Source organism: Propithecus coquereli, unplaced genomic scaffold, assembly GCF_000956105.1.
Source record: "Propithecus coquereli isolate 6110/MARCELLA unplaced genomic scaffold, Pcoq_1.0 Scaffold935, whole genome shotgun sequence".
NCBI lineage: Eukaryota > Metazoa > Chordata > Mammalia > Primates > Indriidae > Propithecus > Propithecus coquereli.
This window is the reverse complement of record NW_012155674.1, coordinates 191,044-208,322: the sequence shown is the minus strand read 5'-3', so window position 1 is coordinate 208,322 and position 17,279 is coordinate 191,044. Positions and strand designations below refer to the sequence as shown.

General features: G+C 60.0%; 1 protein-coding gene across 1 annotated transcript; it reads right to left on the bottom strand.

The window, feature by feature from the left end:
• Positions 1-1,008: 1,008 nt before the first annotated feature.
• Positions 1,009-9,090, bottom strand: LOC105826880 (sodium-dependent dopamine transporter-like). Its single transcript, XM_012664887.1, has 3 exons — positions 8,769-9,090; positions 7,256-7,387; positions 1,009-1,244 (listed from the first exon to the last, which is right to left on the bottom strand). Exons 1-3 carry the CDS (start codon positions 9,052-9,054, stop codon positions 1,009-1,011), a joined length of 654 nt encoding a protein of 217 aa, XP_012520341.1. The 5' UTR covers positions 9,055-9,090.
• Between the last annotated feature and the right edge of the window lie 8,189 nt (positions 9,091-17,279).

Genomic DNA, 17,279 nt, shown 5'->3' with positions numbered 1-17,279 from the left:
CGAGTGCCAGGGCCGCACACACCCTCCCGCGGCATCCAGGTGCACCAGCCTGCCAGCCGGCCTGGCATCCCCACACGGCCACAAACTCACATGTCCCCATAATGACAATGAGTGAACTCAGCCCACGGTAAATTCTAGCTGGAAAACGCTTTGGGGAAGGCTCCAGCTTGGAATAGAGAGTGGCCTCTCACAGCAAGTATTTCTCACACACACACACACACACACACACACACAGCACATACACGCACACCACATACACACGTGTGTGCACACATGCACATGCGCACATGTCCGGATTCCAGGAGGGGCCAGGAAACAGGGGACCCACAGGGTGGTCACGGCCCTTTCAGGCTGGGCCAGGCCCCGAGGTGAGGAAGGGTGGGGGCTGGAGTTGGCGCAGGGCCTGAAAGGGATAGGAGAGGACCAGCCCCAGGGGGACCATGAGGGTGTGGGCCTGCAGGGGGCAGGGAGGAGGGGAGAGCCGGATGGCAGCTGGCTGGGAGCACACAGGTGGGAGGAGGGGAGGACTGGGCAGGGCCCCATGGAAGGAATAAAGCCGCGAGTAGAATGGGAAGAAAACCTCATACAAGGGGACAGCTGGTGCACCTAGTAGACAGGGCCAGTTCAGTGAACCCGGGGTCTTCCCGCAGTGAGGCGGCTCAGCCCCGGCCTACACGGAGGAAGGGCAGCGAGCAGGGTGTAGCCCAGCCCCACACCTCACTGTCTTGCGTGTCTCCCGCCAGCCTCCTCCCGCCCCAAACTGCCGCTGGGAGCAGGAAGGCACCGCCAGGGCTGACTCAGGCTTCCATGTGTGTTGGGGACTCGCGGCTGAGCTTCTGAGACCACCAACGTGTGATTCAGAAACATGCCCCACCAGAACGCTGACGAGACAGAAGGCAGGGACAGGTCGCGCAAGGCAGGGGAGGAGGTGGCTGGCCACGGGGCCCCGAGCGCCCGGCCCTGCCGACCCTCCCACTCCTGATGCCGACAGAAGGAGCAGGACGACACTTACTCAAAGTACTCGGCAGCGGGTGTGGTCCCGAAGGTGTCGTTGAGGCCTGGGCTGTCGCTGGAGTTGCCGGAGTGGGCGTCTGAGCAGTTGGGGCTGTTCCAGGTGTTGTTGCAGTGGATCCACGGGAGCTCCATGGTGAAGGAGGAGAAGAAGTAGTGCAGCGCCCAGGCGATGATGACGTTGTAGAAGAAGCCGACGTAGAGTGAGATGAGGATGACCGTGAAGCCCACGCCTAGCGGATGCGAGCACAGGGCTGTCAGCAGCAGCTCCTTTAGGCCACCCCTGCAGGCACCACCTCCACCCTGGGCCGCCATCCACTGACAGCCTTAACTCAGGCAACACCTCCAAACTCACAGGGGAAGGCACGAAGGGGTTGGTGCCAGCTTCACGCTGCCATCAGAGAAGGGGCTGCCCACCTCCCGACGCCATCTACATCCACACAGAGACACTCAGGGTGTCTCGGGGGGACATCCAGGGCCATTGCAGGGGATCTGGGACCACCCTCATACACCCAAGGTCACTAGGGCCAGCAGGGCCACCCACAGCCATGCCACCCATCACCTCACAGCCACCCAGGATCAACTAGGGTCACTCAGGGCTGTCTGTGCCATTAGGCCTATCAAAGGCCACCCAGGATCACCCAGGAATACCTGGTATCTCCCAGAGCCATCCGGGGCCACCAATAGTCATTAAGGAACAACTGGGGTCTTCCATGGCCATCTACAGCCTCCTGGGCTCATTCAGGACCAGCAAGGGCATCCATGACCACCCATAATCCCCCTGGGTAATCCAGGGCCACCCAGAGTCACGCAGGGCCACCCAGGGCATGGAAGACCACCCAGGGCTTCCTTGGAACATTCAGGCCTTGCGTGACTATCGAGGGCCATCTAGAGCTGAGTGTGACCACCCAGCATCTCCTAGACGACATGCAAGACCATCAAGGACCACCCAGGGCCATCCATGAACATCCGAAGCCATGCAGGGCCACTCAGGGCCTTTCAGAGTGCCCTTACCAGGATCACCACTCCTAGAATTTGGGATCGGTCATTTGGGAGGTCCTGGGGAGTTGGGGCAGAACTCAGTGGTGAGCAGTCCTTGAGGCCTGTCACGTTGACTGGTGAGCAGAGGGGAGTGGTGGTCAGGAGCCTCCTCCCATTGGTCAAGGAGCTCCTCCCTACTGAGTGCTGGACAGGCACGGTCATGTTCTGGCTACCGTGCTCACTTTACTAAGCTCCATGCAGAATTCTTTTGGAAGGCCTCCTCCTCCAATGCGGAACTTGTGATATTAAATACTTCTATATTGCATTTCTGTCCGCTGAATTTCTTGGCAGAGAGGCTGGGTTGTGATTTACAGTGAACTTGCCTAGACAGCCACGTTGGGAAGCCATGTTGTCTGGAAGCCACGTTGTCTAGCGGCTGTGTTGTTGGGAAGCCATGTTGTTGGGAAGCCATGTTGTCTGGTAGCCATGTTGTCTAGCAACTGTGTTGTTGGGAAGCCATGTTGTCTAGTAGCCATGTTGTCTGAAAGCCATGTTGTCTAGCGGCTGTGTTGTTGGGAAGCCATGTTGTTGGGAAGCCATGTTGTCTGGTAGCCATGTTGTCTGGTAGCCATGTTGTTCTGAAGTGAACCATGGAAAGTTTTATCTGGCGGTGCCGTGGGCTGACTGTGGATGCCGAATTTGAAAATTTATCAAGGTTAAACTGTGTAAACCAAGTCCTCAGCTTCAAACTTTGGGATCTCAAAGAAGCCTTTGATCAAACACTAGAGTGGATCCAAATCTAGCGTCTGAAGGAAGGGGCTGACTTTGCCCCTGGTCCTTCCGGAGCCACCACAGGCCACGTTTCTTGACCTTCACAACAGAGTGACAAGGCCACCACTGGCTGACGTGGCTCCCAGAGCAAAGGGCATGCCAGCGCACCCCTCCAGGAGCACCCTCTCTCCTGCACTGCTGTCCTGCTGCCCCAAGTGCCTGGGTGAGGGAAGCGGTGTCCTCGGAAGGTGGTTGCCAGTGCCAGCCATTCCTCTGGTCACGCTGAGCGCTGCCCGTCTGGAAGGCGGTGCCACTAGCCTGGCCCACTGAAGCGCGGCCCCCATCCAACCAGCCAAGTTCACCACGTTCCTCCGTAAGCTCACGTAAGGCTCAGCCCCGGAAATCCACTTTTCTGTTTGCAATAAGAACGTTCTTGTGATCACTGTTCATCACATCACCCCAGGCTCAAATAAAGCCTCACCTGATATATTTCTTCCATATTTAGCGCCATGCGAAACTGTCCCCCCTAAGGAGGTGGTGGGCTTACTCCTTTCTTATGTTTCCAATGACAATAATGCTGGAAACTTGAGGTGTTTCTCTTTTGTCTGACTCCCAGGAAGCTCAGGGCTAAATGTGAATTTCAATCATTGCTCTTAATGTTGATTTATATTTTTCTTAGTATTTCTTCATATTAACCTTGTATGTAATTTGTTTTGTTTCACTTTAGAGCACCTTAAATTCTTTTTTAGAGAAAGGGAGAGTTTGATAAATCACACTAAAATATTATTGACTGCACAATATTATGAAATATTTTATATTCACTACAATAGGTTGGTGGCGTTTCCACAGCGTACATAAAATGGAGGTTTGTCTTTGGCGATTAAGCGGACAACCTGAGAAGGCGCCTCCTGCTAAAGTCGGTGCTCAGCCCTCAAGAGAGCACGGAGCTGCCCTCTCCACCACCACAGACGCCAGCACCCCCAGGGCACCCACCAGGCTGGCGTCAGGAGATGGTGTCGTAAATGAACACACATGTTCCAGGAACTCCGGCTGCAGAGAACACTCCCTCCATCCCTTGCAAGAGCTAGTGGGCAGGTCTTTCTGAAGCACAGGAGAGAATTCCTCCCCGTCAGTCTGCGTGTCCGTAGCGTCTGCCTGTGTGCATGCGTGTGTGCATCTGTGTGTGCATGCGTGTATGCGTGCGTGTGCATGTGTGTGTCCTCGCACATGCATGCACTCATACCAGGGAGAGAATCAGAGAAAGAATGAGGGAGGAAAGAAAGGAGAGAGACAGAGAGAGAGTAAGACAGAGCAGGAGAGAGAGTGAGAGATAGAGAGACAGAGACAGAGTGAGAGAGAGACAAAGACAGAGTCAGAGACAGAGAGAGACAGAGGGGAAGAGAGAGAGGGACGGAGACAGCAAGGCAGGGAGAGGGGACCATGCGACCCGCTCTGGCGGGTGTGCCCACCCAGAGGGGCTCTGGAGGGTCCGCCCAGGGAAACCGGGATGAGTCACGGGCTCTGAGGCCAGTGGCCATCTCAGCTCCCGGTTAGGAGCAGGGTGCGGCCCCAAGCCCCCGGGGCAGGGGGAGCGGGGAGAGGCAGGCTCCCCTAGAGTGGGGCTCTGTCCCTCAGGAGAGACCTTTAAGGGGCCACAGGCACACAGTCCCCTCTGAGAAACTGGAGCCTTTTAGCGCGTTTTATTGTTCTGGGCATTTTAACTGATGTCTTAGTTTACCATGTGGGACTCCTATTTAATGAGACATGAAAATAGATTTCTTCTAACTAAATAAATAATAGATGTTTTTAGGAGATGAAGGAGGGAACAGAAGGCACGTGAATTGGGGTATCCGGGAGGGCACGGGCTTTGCCGCTGTTCTTTGAGGGAGCGGCCCCGTCTCCCGCGAGGCCGGCACCCCGCGGATGGGCTGGAACGCCGACAGGTAGGAAATTACATGCCGGGAACTGTCGCTTTTTTGGTATTAGGCTATTCAAGGTATCTCTTCCTTAAAAAAAATCTTGTTTTCTTGGATCGATTCATTTATCTCTTTGTTTTTGCACAAAGACACCAAAGCTGCGCAGTTCACGTTCCGTGACCTGTGGTTTTCCTCAGTCACCGTCACGGGACGATCCCTCCTGTGGCCTCGATCGGCCCCTGCACAGCCTCCTCTGCACTGGCGCTCAGGTCAAAAGCAGACACGGGACGCCGGGGTGTGGGTGCAGGGCTGTGACTTGGAGTGAAGGGCGGGGCCGGCGGTGACTGTCCAACTTCAGGTTCTGAGGCTGCGCCAGGAACAGGGCGAAGACCCCACCCCACGGCTGCCTTTCTCCAGGATGGGGTGCCGATACGCCGACGCGCATGTTGACCAAAGCCAGGTGCTCTCCGTTAGCCCAAGTTAAGTTTGTTGGCATCACGTGGTGCTTCAAAGTTCTTGAAATCGCTTAGTGACGTGTTATAAATGGCGTCGTAAGAGCCCACGCGGGCGGTTGTTGAACGCTGTTTCCGTGGTGCCACGTGTGGCTGGGAGTGAGCTTCCGCTGGCTGACCAGGTCCTGGCGTGAATCACCCCCTTCTTTCTCCTGCCACCCCTTGCCCGAATCCTGCACGTAAAGAGGTGAATTTAATTCTATCCAACGTCAGGGTCACTCGCGGGGAGTGGGAGCACAGGGTGGTGTCGCGTAAGAGACTTGAAACGCGCTCCAAACTCGAAGGGTGTCTCTGGAAGACCCAGCAGAGCACAATCCGGCATCACCACCGCCTGCGTCGCAGCGCGGGGCCGACTCCTCAACATGTCCTCTGGGCGAGGGTGGACGCTCTGTCTCCAGTTCAGCATGGCCAAGCCTCTGAACACTCCGGTGCTATGAAAATACAGCTGTGGCCGGACTCAGAAGTGACGTCTACTGAAACACGTCAGCGCTGCTGGGGGGACTCGATTAACTCGCTTGAACTGTTTGGGTTCTCCGACCTTGACCAAATCAGTGCTGCGCCGATGAACAGACAATGTAATGCCCGGTTCGCCATGCGCGCCTGCCCCTAGAGAGACTCCTGGGTCTTCCGTTAGCTGCTGTACTCATCCACTGGGGAACTGTGACAGCGACAAAGTTTTAGGCCATTGCTCTAGGTTTCGCCTCTACCTTCAGACCCCACCAAGGGGACGCCCCACACCGGCGTCTGTCTCTCCCTGCAGGTGTGTGTGTGGTGGGTGCGGGGAGGGGTTCTCTCTTTTTACCGTTCCATTTCAGTGTGGGCCAGTAAATCATGAAGCCTCGGAAGAAATGACTATAGTCTGAAGACTCACAAAGCGGGCCACCAAGAACGAATGGCACTCTAAGGCCTGGCCAGTCTCAGCATTCCCGTGCTGCCAGGCGACTTTCTCCCCTGGAGCCCGACCTCGGCCACGGCGCGATGCCGTCTGTCTCCACTACCGAGACAGACCAGAGGCTCAGCTCTGAGAATCAGCCCCTGGCCCGTCCACGGCACATCCTGGGGACACCCAGGGCTTCTGTTCTCTTCTAAACACACCAACTTTCTCAGAGTTTCTGAGAAAATCCAAAGACTGATCTTCTAATAGTCATTTACCTCTTGAATGCCACCCACGTGTCCCTGAGGAAATGCCCCAAATCCTCCCTGAACTCTGGCTCCTGGGAGGCAGTATTGGCCCAGCAGGCAGACACGACCCAGAGCTGGGCTCAAACCCCGCTCTGTACCTGACCAGGTGACAGAGGGAATCACTCATGCCCTCTGACCCTCCACACAGTGTGGCCCTCCCCTGGGCTCTCATGAGGAAGGAAGGGCAATCCTGGGGAGGGTGAGGGCTGGGCGGGCCACCTGCACTCAGCGTGAGGTGAGCTGCTTCAGGATGGCATCAGCAGCTGTGAAGGCTCATTGACGACTAGATAGAGAGGTGATCGATAGGTGGATGGATGGGTGGGTAGATGATAGGTGGATGAATGAATGGATGGGTAGATAAATGATAGGTGGATGGATGGATGGATGGATGATGGATGGATGGATGGATGGGCAGATGATAGACAGGTGGATGGATGGATGGATGCATGATAGGTGGATGGATGGATGGATGGATGGATGGGTAGATGATAGGTGGATGAATGGATGGATGGATGGATGGATGATGGATGGATGGATGGATGGGCAGATGATAGACAGGTGGATGGATAGATGGATGGATGGATGATAGGTGGATGGGTAGATGGATGGGTCCATACATACATGTTTTATCTTATCTACCATCTTAATGCCTTGACAAAATAAAACCACTAATGAACTGCAGGACAGCCTCACCTGGGAGCAGCGAGATCCTTGGTCATTATAGATCTCTAAAATAGGACCCAAACTAAACTGGCCCGTGCATACTCCTGTGTGTGTTAGTGAGGCAGGACCACATGCACACGATGTGGCTGGCTCGGGGAAGCTCCAGGGCCACACCGTGGACCGCACCTTCCCAGGGTGAAAGGAGAGGCCGCGCCTTACCTTTCAGTATGGGGCAGATCTTCCAGACACCGGCGGCCCCTTCCCGGTTGAACTGCCCGAGGGCCAGCTCCATGTAGAAAAGCGGCATCCCAGCAATGACCATGAAGAGCAGGTAGGGGACCAGGAAGGCACCTGTGGGGCACAACGGCATGTCGAGGAGAGCTCAGGGGTGCGGAAGGGCCCAGCTTTCACCATCAGAGCTCGGGTTCCACTGTCCCAGTCGACCACCCACGTCCAGGCACGGCCTTTGCACCCAGTCTTGGGCAGGGGGCTCCCTGCACGGCGCCCCCAGCGGGAAGTGCCGGCTGGGGCAGGCGGACCTCCCTTTCACGCCTGTCACCCACTGCTGTCAGTGTCTGGACTCGTCCTTCCAGAAACCCCTAGGTGTCCCCTGCTCCAAGTCCAGCCCTGCGCAGAGCAGGTGCAGCCCCACCCAGTCCTCCCTGGCTGGGCTCGGGGAACCTTCCAGGCCTGGCCTTTGGCCTCTCTGTGTCCTGATCCTGTTTTCCTTTTGTGCTGTGAGTCTTCTGGGATCTGTGGCCCCAACTCTTCTCTTGGCCCTAAGTGGGTTCCACCACCGTGTCCCCAGCTCCCTGCATTTGGAGCCTGCCTCCTGCGGGGCCGGTGGCCGACAGGTGCTTGCAGGTGCCAGTGCTGGGTGTCCTCAAGGGAGAGCCCAGTTCCTTCCCTGCAGGCACCAAGTTCAGGGTCCTATGGTCTCGGCCTCCTACATGCCCCTTGCTCTCCCCTAATCTGACCCCGACTCAGGGGGCCCTTTGCCATGCTCTCTTCTGGGGGTTCATGGAGACCCCTCGCCGTGTCTTGGGGCAACTTATTGTGCCTGCTTAGACCTCAGTCTTCTTGTCTGCAAGACGGGCGTCATGATGCCAGCTTCCTCACGAGCACGCTGTGGGGCCTGGCCGGAGAGACTCTTCTAAAGCCCTTTGTCCAGCAGAGGGACGGGTCGGGGAGGCGAGGGGAGGCCCAAAGAGGCTCGTGGGAAAGAGGCGCGATCTACTCAGCTTCCCAACCTGCACTTCTCGGTGACCCTGCCCTGCTCTGAGCTTCCTGACTCAAGTCCAGAAACAGCCGTGGTTCCGGGACCGGCTGATGTCAGGAAGTGGGGGCAGGGGTGGTGGGCTGGGCACAGTCCCAGGGGCATCTTCTGCCACCCCAAGTTCAAGGCAGTCACATACTTTGTAAATACCGCCTAAATCTTTGGGCCTTCAGGAATGTTCTTTCCGAAGTGAAAGTGACCCTGGGCATGGAAGGAAGAGGCAAGGTGCCTCCGCCCACTGCCCTCCAGGCTCTTCTTGCCCGGTCTCACCGTCTTCCCGGACAGGGATGCTTTGGGCTCTGCTCTGCGGCTTTGTGACATCGTCGGGGACGTGTGTGCCCACTGCCTGCCCTTGCAGGAAGGAGCTCCGTCCCCTCCGGGGACACACGGACCCCGTCTGCGCGCACCGTTCCTGGAGGAGCGGCCCTGCCACCCGGCCGCGGAGATGGGACTTACCGCCGCCATTCTTGTAGCACAGGTAGGGGAACCGCCAGACGTTGGCCAGGTCCACCGCAAAGCCGATGACCGAGAGGAGAAAGTCGATCTTCTTGCTCCAGGTCTCGCGCTCCTGGGCGTCCCCGGGGCTCTGCGGCGGGCTGACGAGGGTGGAGTTGGTGAGCTGCACCCCGTTCTGCTCCTTCAGCAGCACGAGCTCCACCTCCCTCGGGCCCACGGCGTTGGGCTCCTTAGCCGGGGCCACCACGGACGACATGAGTCCCGCCGAGCATTTGCTCTTACTCATGGGCGGACTTGGAGTCTCGCGGTTCTGCGCCTCTTCCCTGGTCTTCAGCCACCATGAAAAACAAACACACAGGAAGGCAGCGATTTAGCAGCCAGGACCACAGTGAGCCCGCGCGGAGAGCAGAGACCAAGGCGTTTGCATTCACTCCTCTGGGAAGGAGCACACGGTCCCAGCACCCAGGGTGGCCCAGCGGGCCGAGGAGGAGCGGGAGAGGCTGGTTCCCACGGTTGGGGTTGGGGGGACCTCGAGACAGACACTCGCTTCTGTGCCCTCCTTCCTGGGCACGGCTCTCCGACCCTGCCAGGCGCGATGCCTGCACGGCCTCTGACGATAATGCACAGGTGTGACCTCACCTTCCACCCCATTTCCAGAGTGATTTTACAGTCTTGGAAAGCATTCAATAGCCAGTGTCTACACGAGTACTTACGTATTCTTTATACTCAGTAATAAAATAAAGAGCAGAATCTATATAGTCAAAATCAGCCATAGTAACTGAAGTTTAAAAATAAGCATCAAAACAGTTCCTTCAAAGAACTCTGCACCATCCACGTCCACCTGCGGCCTGAGCCCACCCGAGAGCGGGCGGAGGCCAGGCCGGGGCAGTCGTGGCAAAGGACCCCCAGAGCCTGGGGCGACGCAGAGGCGTGGAGCACGGAGCCCACACGGCCAGGCCAGAGTGGCTCCTGGCGCTGGATCCCCGGCACCGCTCCGCCGCGCGCTGCAGCCCGGGCCAGGACAGCAGGAGCGGCCCGAGGGCTCCCGGCACCCACCACAGGAGCTGCTTCCTGCTCACTCTGTGTCCTGCGGCCTCTTCGCCTCCCGGTGACAGACCCGACCTGCAGGTTCCTCGGTTGTGGGGCTGGGGAGCAGGAGGGACTGGCCGGCAACCGGGTGCAGTCAGGAGAGGGGCGAGTTGCAGAGACGGTAAACCCCAGGGCTTTTTGCTCCGACAACCGCCCTGCAGGCAAATCGGGGCCGCAGGCGAAGCCCACCTCAACCTTTGGGGCCAGCTGGCCCAGTGCCTGAACTGAGGCCTCAGAGGCGAGGTTTGCGTGAAGAAAGGCAAACGTGGCCTCGTGGAAAGCGGAAAGCATCTTTCTTCACCACGCCCAGAACAAGAGGCGGAGCTGGAGCTGGCTGACAACCGTAGCCCCACCGAGCCCCGCGCCCCCGCGCCCCCGCCCCGACTTAGACATCACAGACGGAAACCCCACGACATGAAGCGGCGCTGGGGAAAATCGCCCCATCGGATCTGGGGTCTCCCCCTCCAGCGGCGGTGTCAGGCGGGACTAGGAGGAACCGGACCGGACCTCAGGCCCAGCCGCAGCCGCGCGTCCGTGGCAAGCCGGCGACCCCAGCACCTGCCCACGTCGTCGTCTGCGCACACACCTCTCGGGCTCTGACGGTCTCGAGGGCCCCAAGTGGCACCGTCGGGTCGCGCTCTGCACCCAACTGTTGGCGAATTTGGAGACGGCGCCGAATGCAGGACGCGGACCCCGACGGTACCAGCCCTGCACCGCCTATCTCGGGGACCCCTGAGGGGTCTACGGAGGGGGCGGCGCGGCGCGAGGATGCGCGGGGGTCGCCTGTGCAGGGAGCGACTCTGGCCCTACCTGTCTGCCCGGCCTGGGCTCTGCACGGGGTCCTGGCGCTGCGCGGTCCCGCCGCCGAGGTCCGCGAAAGCTCCGGCTCCGCTGCGCTGCGCTGGGCGGTCTCGGCCTCTGGGCTCTTATCGTGTCGCCGGGTCCGCCCCGCCCCGCCCGCCGTCGGGGTCGCCTCCCCTCCTGGCTCCGCCTCCGCACCGCCCCGGGTGGGCGGGGGACGAGCCCGGGCCGCGCCCCGCACCCCGCCCGCGGGGCCAGGAGAGCTGGGGAGGCGGCCACCGCCGCTCGAGGCCGGCGCGCTCCTGGCTGGAGGGCTGGCGCGTCCCGGAGCCGGGGCTGCTCCGCGTCCCAGGCGTCGCGGACCGAGACGGGCGGTTTCCACGGAGAACAGTCTGGGTGTCCCCCCTCCCGGCCCGCACCCCTCGGGGGCCACGCACCTGCGCCTGCCTTCGGGGCTCCCAGGCTTGCCCGTCCCAGCGACGCCGGAGCAGCGGGACCGAAGGGAGGGAGCCGCGCCGGGCGGCCAGGCTGAGCGCCGCTCCCCCGACCTCGCTGCGACCGACCCCCACCCTAACCGTCTGTCGCCCCTTCCGTCGTCCCGCCCTGGGGACAATATCCCTCCTGACCTCCTCCTCCGCGCAGTGGAGGCCGGGGAGCAGGGTTCTGTGGTCCGGCGGGTGGCTTCCGGCCCGCGTCCCCAGCCCCGCCGTGGCGCTCGGGCTCCCTGTCCTGACCCGCAGGCTGGGTCCAGCCAGAGGGCTCTCGCTCCCCTCTTTGGGCCGGGCGCCCAGGCTCAGGGCCCCAAGGTACCCGCTCGCCCACCCGCGTCTGGGCAGCGGAGACGTGGGTCCTCTAGTGGCCCGGGTGTGGGGGGCCCTGGGGTCTCCAAGACGTCCAGCGAGGAGCCCAGCCTCGCCGCCTGTGCCACTGGCATCTAGGATCATCGGAACCAAGGAGCCGGAATCACACTCCACTCGCTTCGCAAAGCAATTTCCTGACACCAGCTGCAAAGCCAGGGGTCCACTCGGACCAATGGACTCTGTCTTCTCTGAGGTGCCTCCAGGCAGGATTTTACATTCAGACGGGGGGATGGAGCCTCCAGGCCACCAGCAAGGCCTGTGTCCCTGTCTGGAGAAGGCACCCGGGTGAGTGGCTGTGCCCAGGCCCTGAGCGTACTCCCCAGTGACCCTGAACCCGGGCATTCCTTCCTGGCTATCCCATGATGTTCCTGCTGTGAGGACCCTGTTGTGGGGCATCCACAACCTCCCAGCCGTGCAGGGGAGCTGTGTCCCTTTGTGCCCCAGCTGCTCAGTCCCCATTTGCTCTGCGCCCCACCCCTGCAGCCTCCCTGCACTTTCCATATCCCTGACCTTGACCGTGGGGCTGGTCCAGGGCAGGGGCTGAAGGGCGCAGGAGCTGTGCCTGCAGGCTGATCAGAACCCACAGCACCCAGGTGACCGGGGCTTAAACACCCTAGACTGGGGGCCTAAATGCCATGGGCTGGGGCTTTAATGACAAACATTTGCTCCCCGCAGTTCCAGGGCTGGGGAGTCCAGATGGAGGCGGGGCCAGCTCCGTGCCTGGTGAGGGTCCGCTTGTGGGCTGCAGACAGGAGTTTCCTCCTGTATCTCCGCGGTAGGAGGGTTGAATGAGCTCCCTGCGGCCTGTTTTTTTGTTTGCCTATTTGTTTGTTTGAGACGGTGTCTTGCTCTGTCAGCCAGGCTAGAATGCAGTGGCGTGATCACAGCTCACGCATCCTCCTGCCTCAGCCTCCCGGGTAGCTCAGACTACAGGCGGGGCAGCCATGCACACCCGGATAATTTTTTAATTTTTTCTTTGTAGAGACGGGGGCTTGCCCTGCTGCTCAGGCTGGTCTCTAACTCCTGACCTTAAGCAATCCTCCTGCGGGCCTCCCAGAGTGCTGGGATCACAGGTCTGAGCTGCACCTGCCCTGCCCGTTCATAAGGGAAGTAATCGCATTCCCGAGGGGGGGCGCATGACCTCATCACCTGCCAGAGGCCCCACCTCCTATCACCGTCACATCAGGGGTGGGATTTCAACTTGGGAATTTTTTTTTTTTTTTGGGACAGAGTCTCACTGTGTTGCCTGGACTAGAGTGCCGTGGCGTCAGCCTAGCTCACAGCAACCTCAAACTCCTGGGCTCAAGCGATCCTCCCGCCTCAGCCTCCCAGAGTGCTAGGATTACAGGCGTGAGCCACCATGCCCGGCCACAACTTGGGAATTTTGAGGGGTGGGGATTCAGTGCATGACACTCGGGGAGGCGATGGGGGTGCAGGAGATGGGGGCGGGGATGCCACCTCGAACCTGCAGCATGCCAACCACGAGGGCTCAGCAGCGCAGGTTTCAAGGAAAGGGAGTCAGGCCGCCATGGGCCCTAACCAGCGGGTGAAACCAACAAATGGCCTCCCAAGGAAAAGATGTGGGGTCATTTAAGTAAAGGAGCACAGGGCAGAGCTGGTGTTCAATACTGCGTAAAACACACAAGGAAAACACGCTGGGGACGGACTCGGAAGCCCTGCAGGAGGGCAAAGTTGTGACCCAAACCTGCGGGGTGCAAGGAAGGGACAGCAGCAGCCACTGCAGGCCCCACGCATGCCGGGCGCAGCCTCTCCTACTGACGCGTGACTCGCAGTCAGAGAAGGCACCGGCCACTGGCGCGCAGAGAGCGCAGGACAGGGGAGCTGCGCAGCCGTCGCACGCCGTGACGTGCTCCTGGGTGAAGAAGAAGAACGTTCTAACTTCCGGGAGCCCCCACCCGGCACCACCCCGACTTCGGGATATAGGAGCTTTGCCTGCTCTCGGAGCCAGGTAACCGTGGGAGCCCAGAGGACACAGAGAAAGCAAAGCTGCCGGATCCGGATCCGCGTCTCGGGCCTCCCACGGGGACGCTGTCTGGGATTGCGCAGGCGGATCAGCGTGGTTACGAGCTGATTAAAGCTGACGACACGCTGCCCTTTGCATGCCCGGAACTTCACCCCGCCTGCCAGGCTCGCTCATCGCGGGGTGGTCGCGGCTGCGCTGTGGCCGGCTCAGGGCTCCTGAGGGACAGGCGCAGCCGCAGGGCACCTGCACTTCCTGCGCGCCCTCGGTGGGGTCGCTGTGCCTGAGCGGGACCCACTGCAGCTGCAGAGCCCTGGCTGCCCACAGCTGCCTCCAAAGCAGCCGAGCAGAGCAGAGCGCCCCCAGCCTCGTGTGCCCCCAGGGGGCCTCAGTGCGGGAAGTTGCCCTGGGCCCCATCTCGGCAGCCACGTGGGAGAGGACAGGCGCTGGCGGTGCGCTCTCAGACGGGCCGCGTGGGACGGGGCTGTCCGCCCATCTCCTCTTTCCACGCTGAGGCGTCTCGTGCGTCCTCAGAGGAAGCCCGCAGCGAGCCTGGCTCAGACTCACAGACACCGGCCTCTCGCTGGTGCGGGGAGAGGGGAGGGGCTGTGGGCTGTTCCACGAGGAGTCCCCCGAACCCCCCTGGCCTGTGGGTAGGACCCTCGCTCGGCCTGTATTACATCCCTGAGTGCCCAGGTGTGCAGGCGGTGCGGAGGATGGACACAGGGCCCATGAGGTCAGACCCCAGGCCCTGCCTGAGAGTGACAGAGCCGCCCCGAGGGAGGCCTGCCCGCCCGGTGCCCACCCCATGCCCACCCCGCACCCGCCCAGGAGGCCCTGGGCCCTCTCTGAGGAGGTCCGGGAGGGACGGCAGCCCCCACACAGCTCTTCCTGTGTAGGATCCTCGAAGCCACGTCTCCCTTTCCCGCACCTCACACCCCGATGAGCCACACAACGGCTCTCTGGGGCCCCCCAGAGACTCTGAGACGCTGTCGTCTACTGCTGGCCCACTGCCAGTGCGCTGGGGCCCGCAGGAACAGGGAGAGCCCGCTCGAGTGTGCTTCCATCCCCGGGCCCCCATGTGGGGAAGCCACCGCAGGCCAGGCCTACCTGTCCCCATGCCACAGGCCTCTCGGGGTCCAGTGTGACCCCAGCTACGATGTCTCTGTTCTGTTCTGTGCTGCCGGCTGTCCCAGGTGATGGCGGCCACACCACGTCCCACCGCACGGAGCCTGGAAAGCTGGACGCTGGTTTCCCAAACGCCCTGCTGGCGGGGTTCAGTCTGAACCCCAAGGTTCGCCGTGGCCCAGGCAGCCGCAGGGTGGCCGAGCACCCATGGGCGGCTCAGGGGCCGGGGGCTCCCTGCGGCTCCTCCACTCTGGGCAGGGCCCCCTCCACTCTGTGTCCCTCCAGACCTGCAAACGATTTTCAGTCCAATTCTCTGTATCAAATCCTCTTTGTGATTCGTACAGTAGCTGTGCTCCGGGCTGAGATGTTTGTATTATTTACACTGAGCTGTAGCGTCCTAGGATTTAATTTCCTTTCTTGGAATTTTTTTGGTTTTCCCTTGAGTTAATAATTGCCTTTTTTTTCCATTGGTTAAATGTCAATGTTCCTATCATTAATTCATCTCCAAATTCTCCAACAGAAGCACAGATCTCCTCCAGATACATTAAAACACAGGAGGCAACATCTCAGTTTTCACTGTTGTTTTATTTGGTGGTAACAGTTTCGTTTTGGTGTCCCTAAGGCCTGACTTGGTGTGTGGGGACGAACACACGTGATGAACCTCTGTTGTCCCCACACTAGCTCGTGGCCCCTCATCCGATCCACAGAGCTCAGCCCGTTCTCACGCTCAGAGTCCTGGAGGGACGGGACTGGAGCACACTGAGGAAAGCCCTGCCATGGGGACGTATTTTTGATGGTAAACCTCTCGTATCCTTCCCCAGAGGGAACTCAGGTGCTTGCCAGGGCCCGAGTCTGCCGGGAATTCCAGACACCGGCTCTGAGAGTACGCGAAGCCGGCATCCGGGCTGTGTGATTCTTTCCCGGTCGAGCCGTATTCCGTCAGGGGACGGACGTGGTTCTGGGCCACCTCTCTCTGGTGCTCCCGGTCCGGAACCAGAGCTTAACAGACGTGCTCAGTCTCGGGCGGAGTCTTCTTGTTGATGTGCCGGTCGGTGGTGTGGGAGAGACGTGAGAGCGTCGTCTCCCTGTCGACACACTCAGCGGGAAACCGCCGAGATCGACGCTAGACTTGACGGAGGCAGAGGCAGGAATTTCGGTCTCGTCCCCACGTCGCCTGGCTGTTTGGCCTCAGATGCTGCACCTGGCAGGAGACTTTCCTCAACCTCGTGCGGAGGAGGCTGCAGCTTCAGCTGCGGGTTCCTCCCCGGACTCAGTGCACAGAAACCCGCCTGCGCAGCCAGGAACGTGGCGAATGCGTTTCCTTCCACGCTTGCTGGAGTGACTGTAAGAAACAATTTCGCTCACGTGGCCGGGACAGCCGTGCGTGTTCAGTGTCCTCTCGCAGAGCTGCCAGCTGTCCCTTCAGCCACAGGGATCGCTATTGTCTGCCACTGCAGATCGCACTGTCCACTACGGTGATGTCACCGGTGAATCGACCTGGTGAGCAAGACAGGAGAAGTGCCCAGGCTCCTGGGGAGACATGTACGGCCAGAGACCCGGAAAGGACAGTGTAAACATTTCAGGGCTTGCCACCCTGGCAAAATGTCCATGGGTCCCTCGGTCTGGGACTGGTCAGGATGTTCACCCAAAATGAAAGATGACTCACCAGGTGTGGCCGTCCCGTCCCCGAGGGAGAAGAGCCACACCTGCTGAGCCTTTTGGGTTTTGGGGTGACCACAGCACAATTGGGGGTGCTCGTCTGGCTCCTCCACGGTGTGGCTCACAAAGCACTCAGCCTGGAGCAGGGCCCAGAGTGGGAAAGGCTCTGCTCCCGTCTGACTACAGAGCAAGCCGTGTCCCAGGAGGGATCGCGTGCAGTCCTCAGACTTCAGCGGCATCAAAACCACCTAAGTAAACTTCCGCCTGTGCGACCTGCACGGGTTGCTGGACCTCACCCTCGGAGGTCAAGGTTCGGCAAGTCTGACGCGGGCCTGGGAACTCGCATTTCTGCAGGTTCCAGGCTGTGCTGACAGGAGCCACGCTTCCAGAAACACTGAGCGCGGGGCCACCGGGACGCGCCTGCCCCTCTGGCAGGCAGAGAGGTTAGAGGTGACTCAGAGGGCGGGCACTGAAAGTTTCGGATGGTAGCTAAACATTGTTCTAAAAATGCTTACTCTCCTCTTGGGCAAGCCTGCCTCTGGCCGCAGCAGGAACTCCTGGAACTCCCAGGTGTGCGTGACCTCATCAGGCCATCAGACACTGATCATCGGGACTGCAAACCTGTGAGGTTTGGCAGCGATAGCGCCTTGCGATCATCAGATGGGATATACGCCATGAGCAGGTCCCGAGGACACAAATAAGTTGCACAAACCGTTACCCACTCCTGTGACACGGAGACCTCTCCCGTAACTCCTGCCCACCCTGTGACTGGAGGAAATGAAAATCAGTTGAGCCGGGATTATCTATGTTTGCAGGAAATACGCTGACCCCACTTGAAAGGGAGGTGCGTCCTTAGAGCCACCCTAAGAGGCAGAGTCAGAGACGTCCTCCTGCGGCCACGGCGCGGCGGCGCGTGTCTTCCATTCTCTTTGGCCGAGGAATGGCCTGAGCTGTGGTCTGCGCTGGCCAGTGGCTTCCTACACGGTAAGAAAC

Coding starts and splice junctions, on each gene's coding strand:
- LOC105826880 (XM_012664887.1), bottom strand. CDS start 9,054: ATGAGTAAGAGCAAATGCTCGGCGGGACTCATGTCGTCCGTGGTGGCC. Junction 7,388..8,768: donor GTGCTACAAGAATGGCGGCG/GTAAGTCCCATC, acceptor TGTGCCCCACAG/GTGCCTTCCTGGTCCCCTAC. Junction 1,245..7,255: donor GATCTGCCCCATACTGAAAG/GTAAGGCGCGGC, acceptor CGCATCCGCTAG/GCGTGGGCTTCACGGTCATC.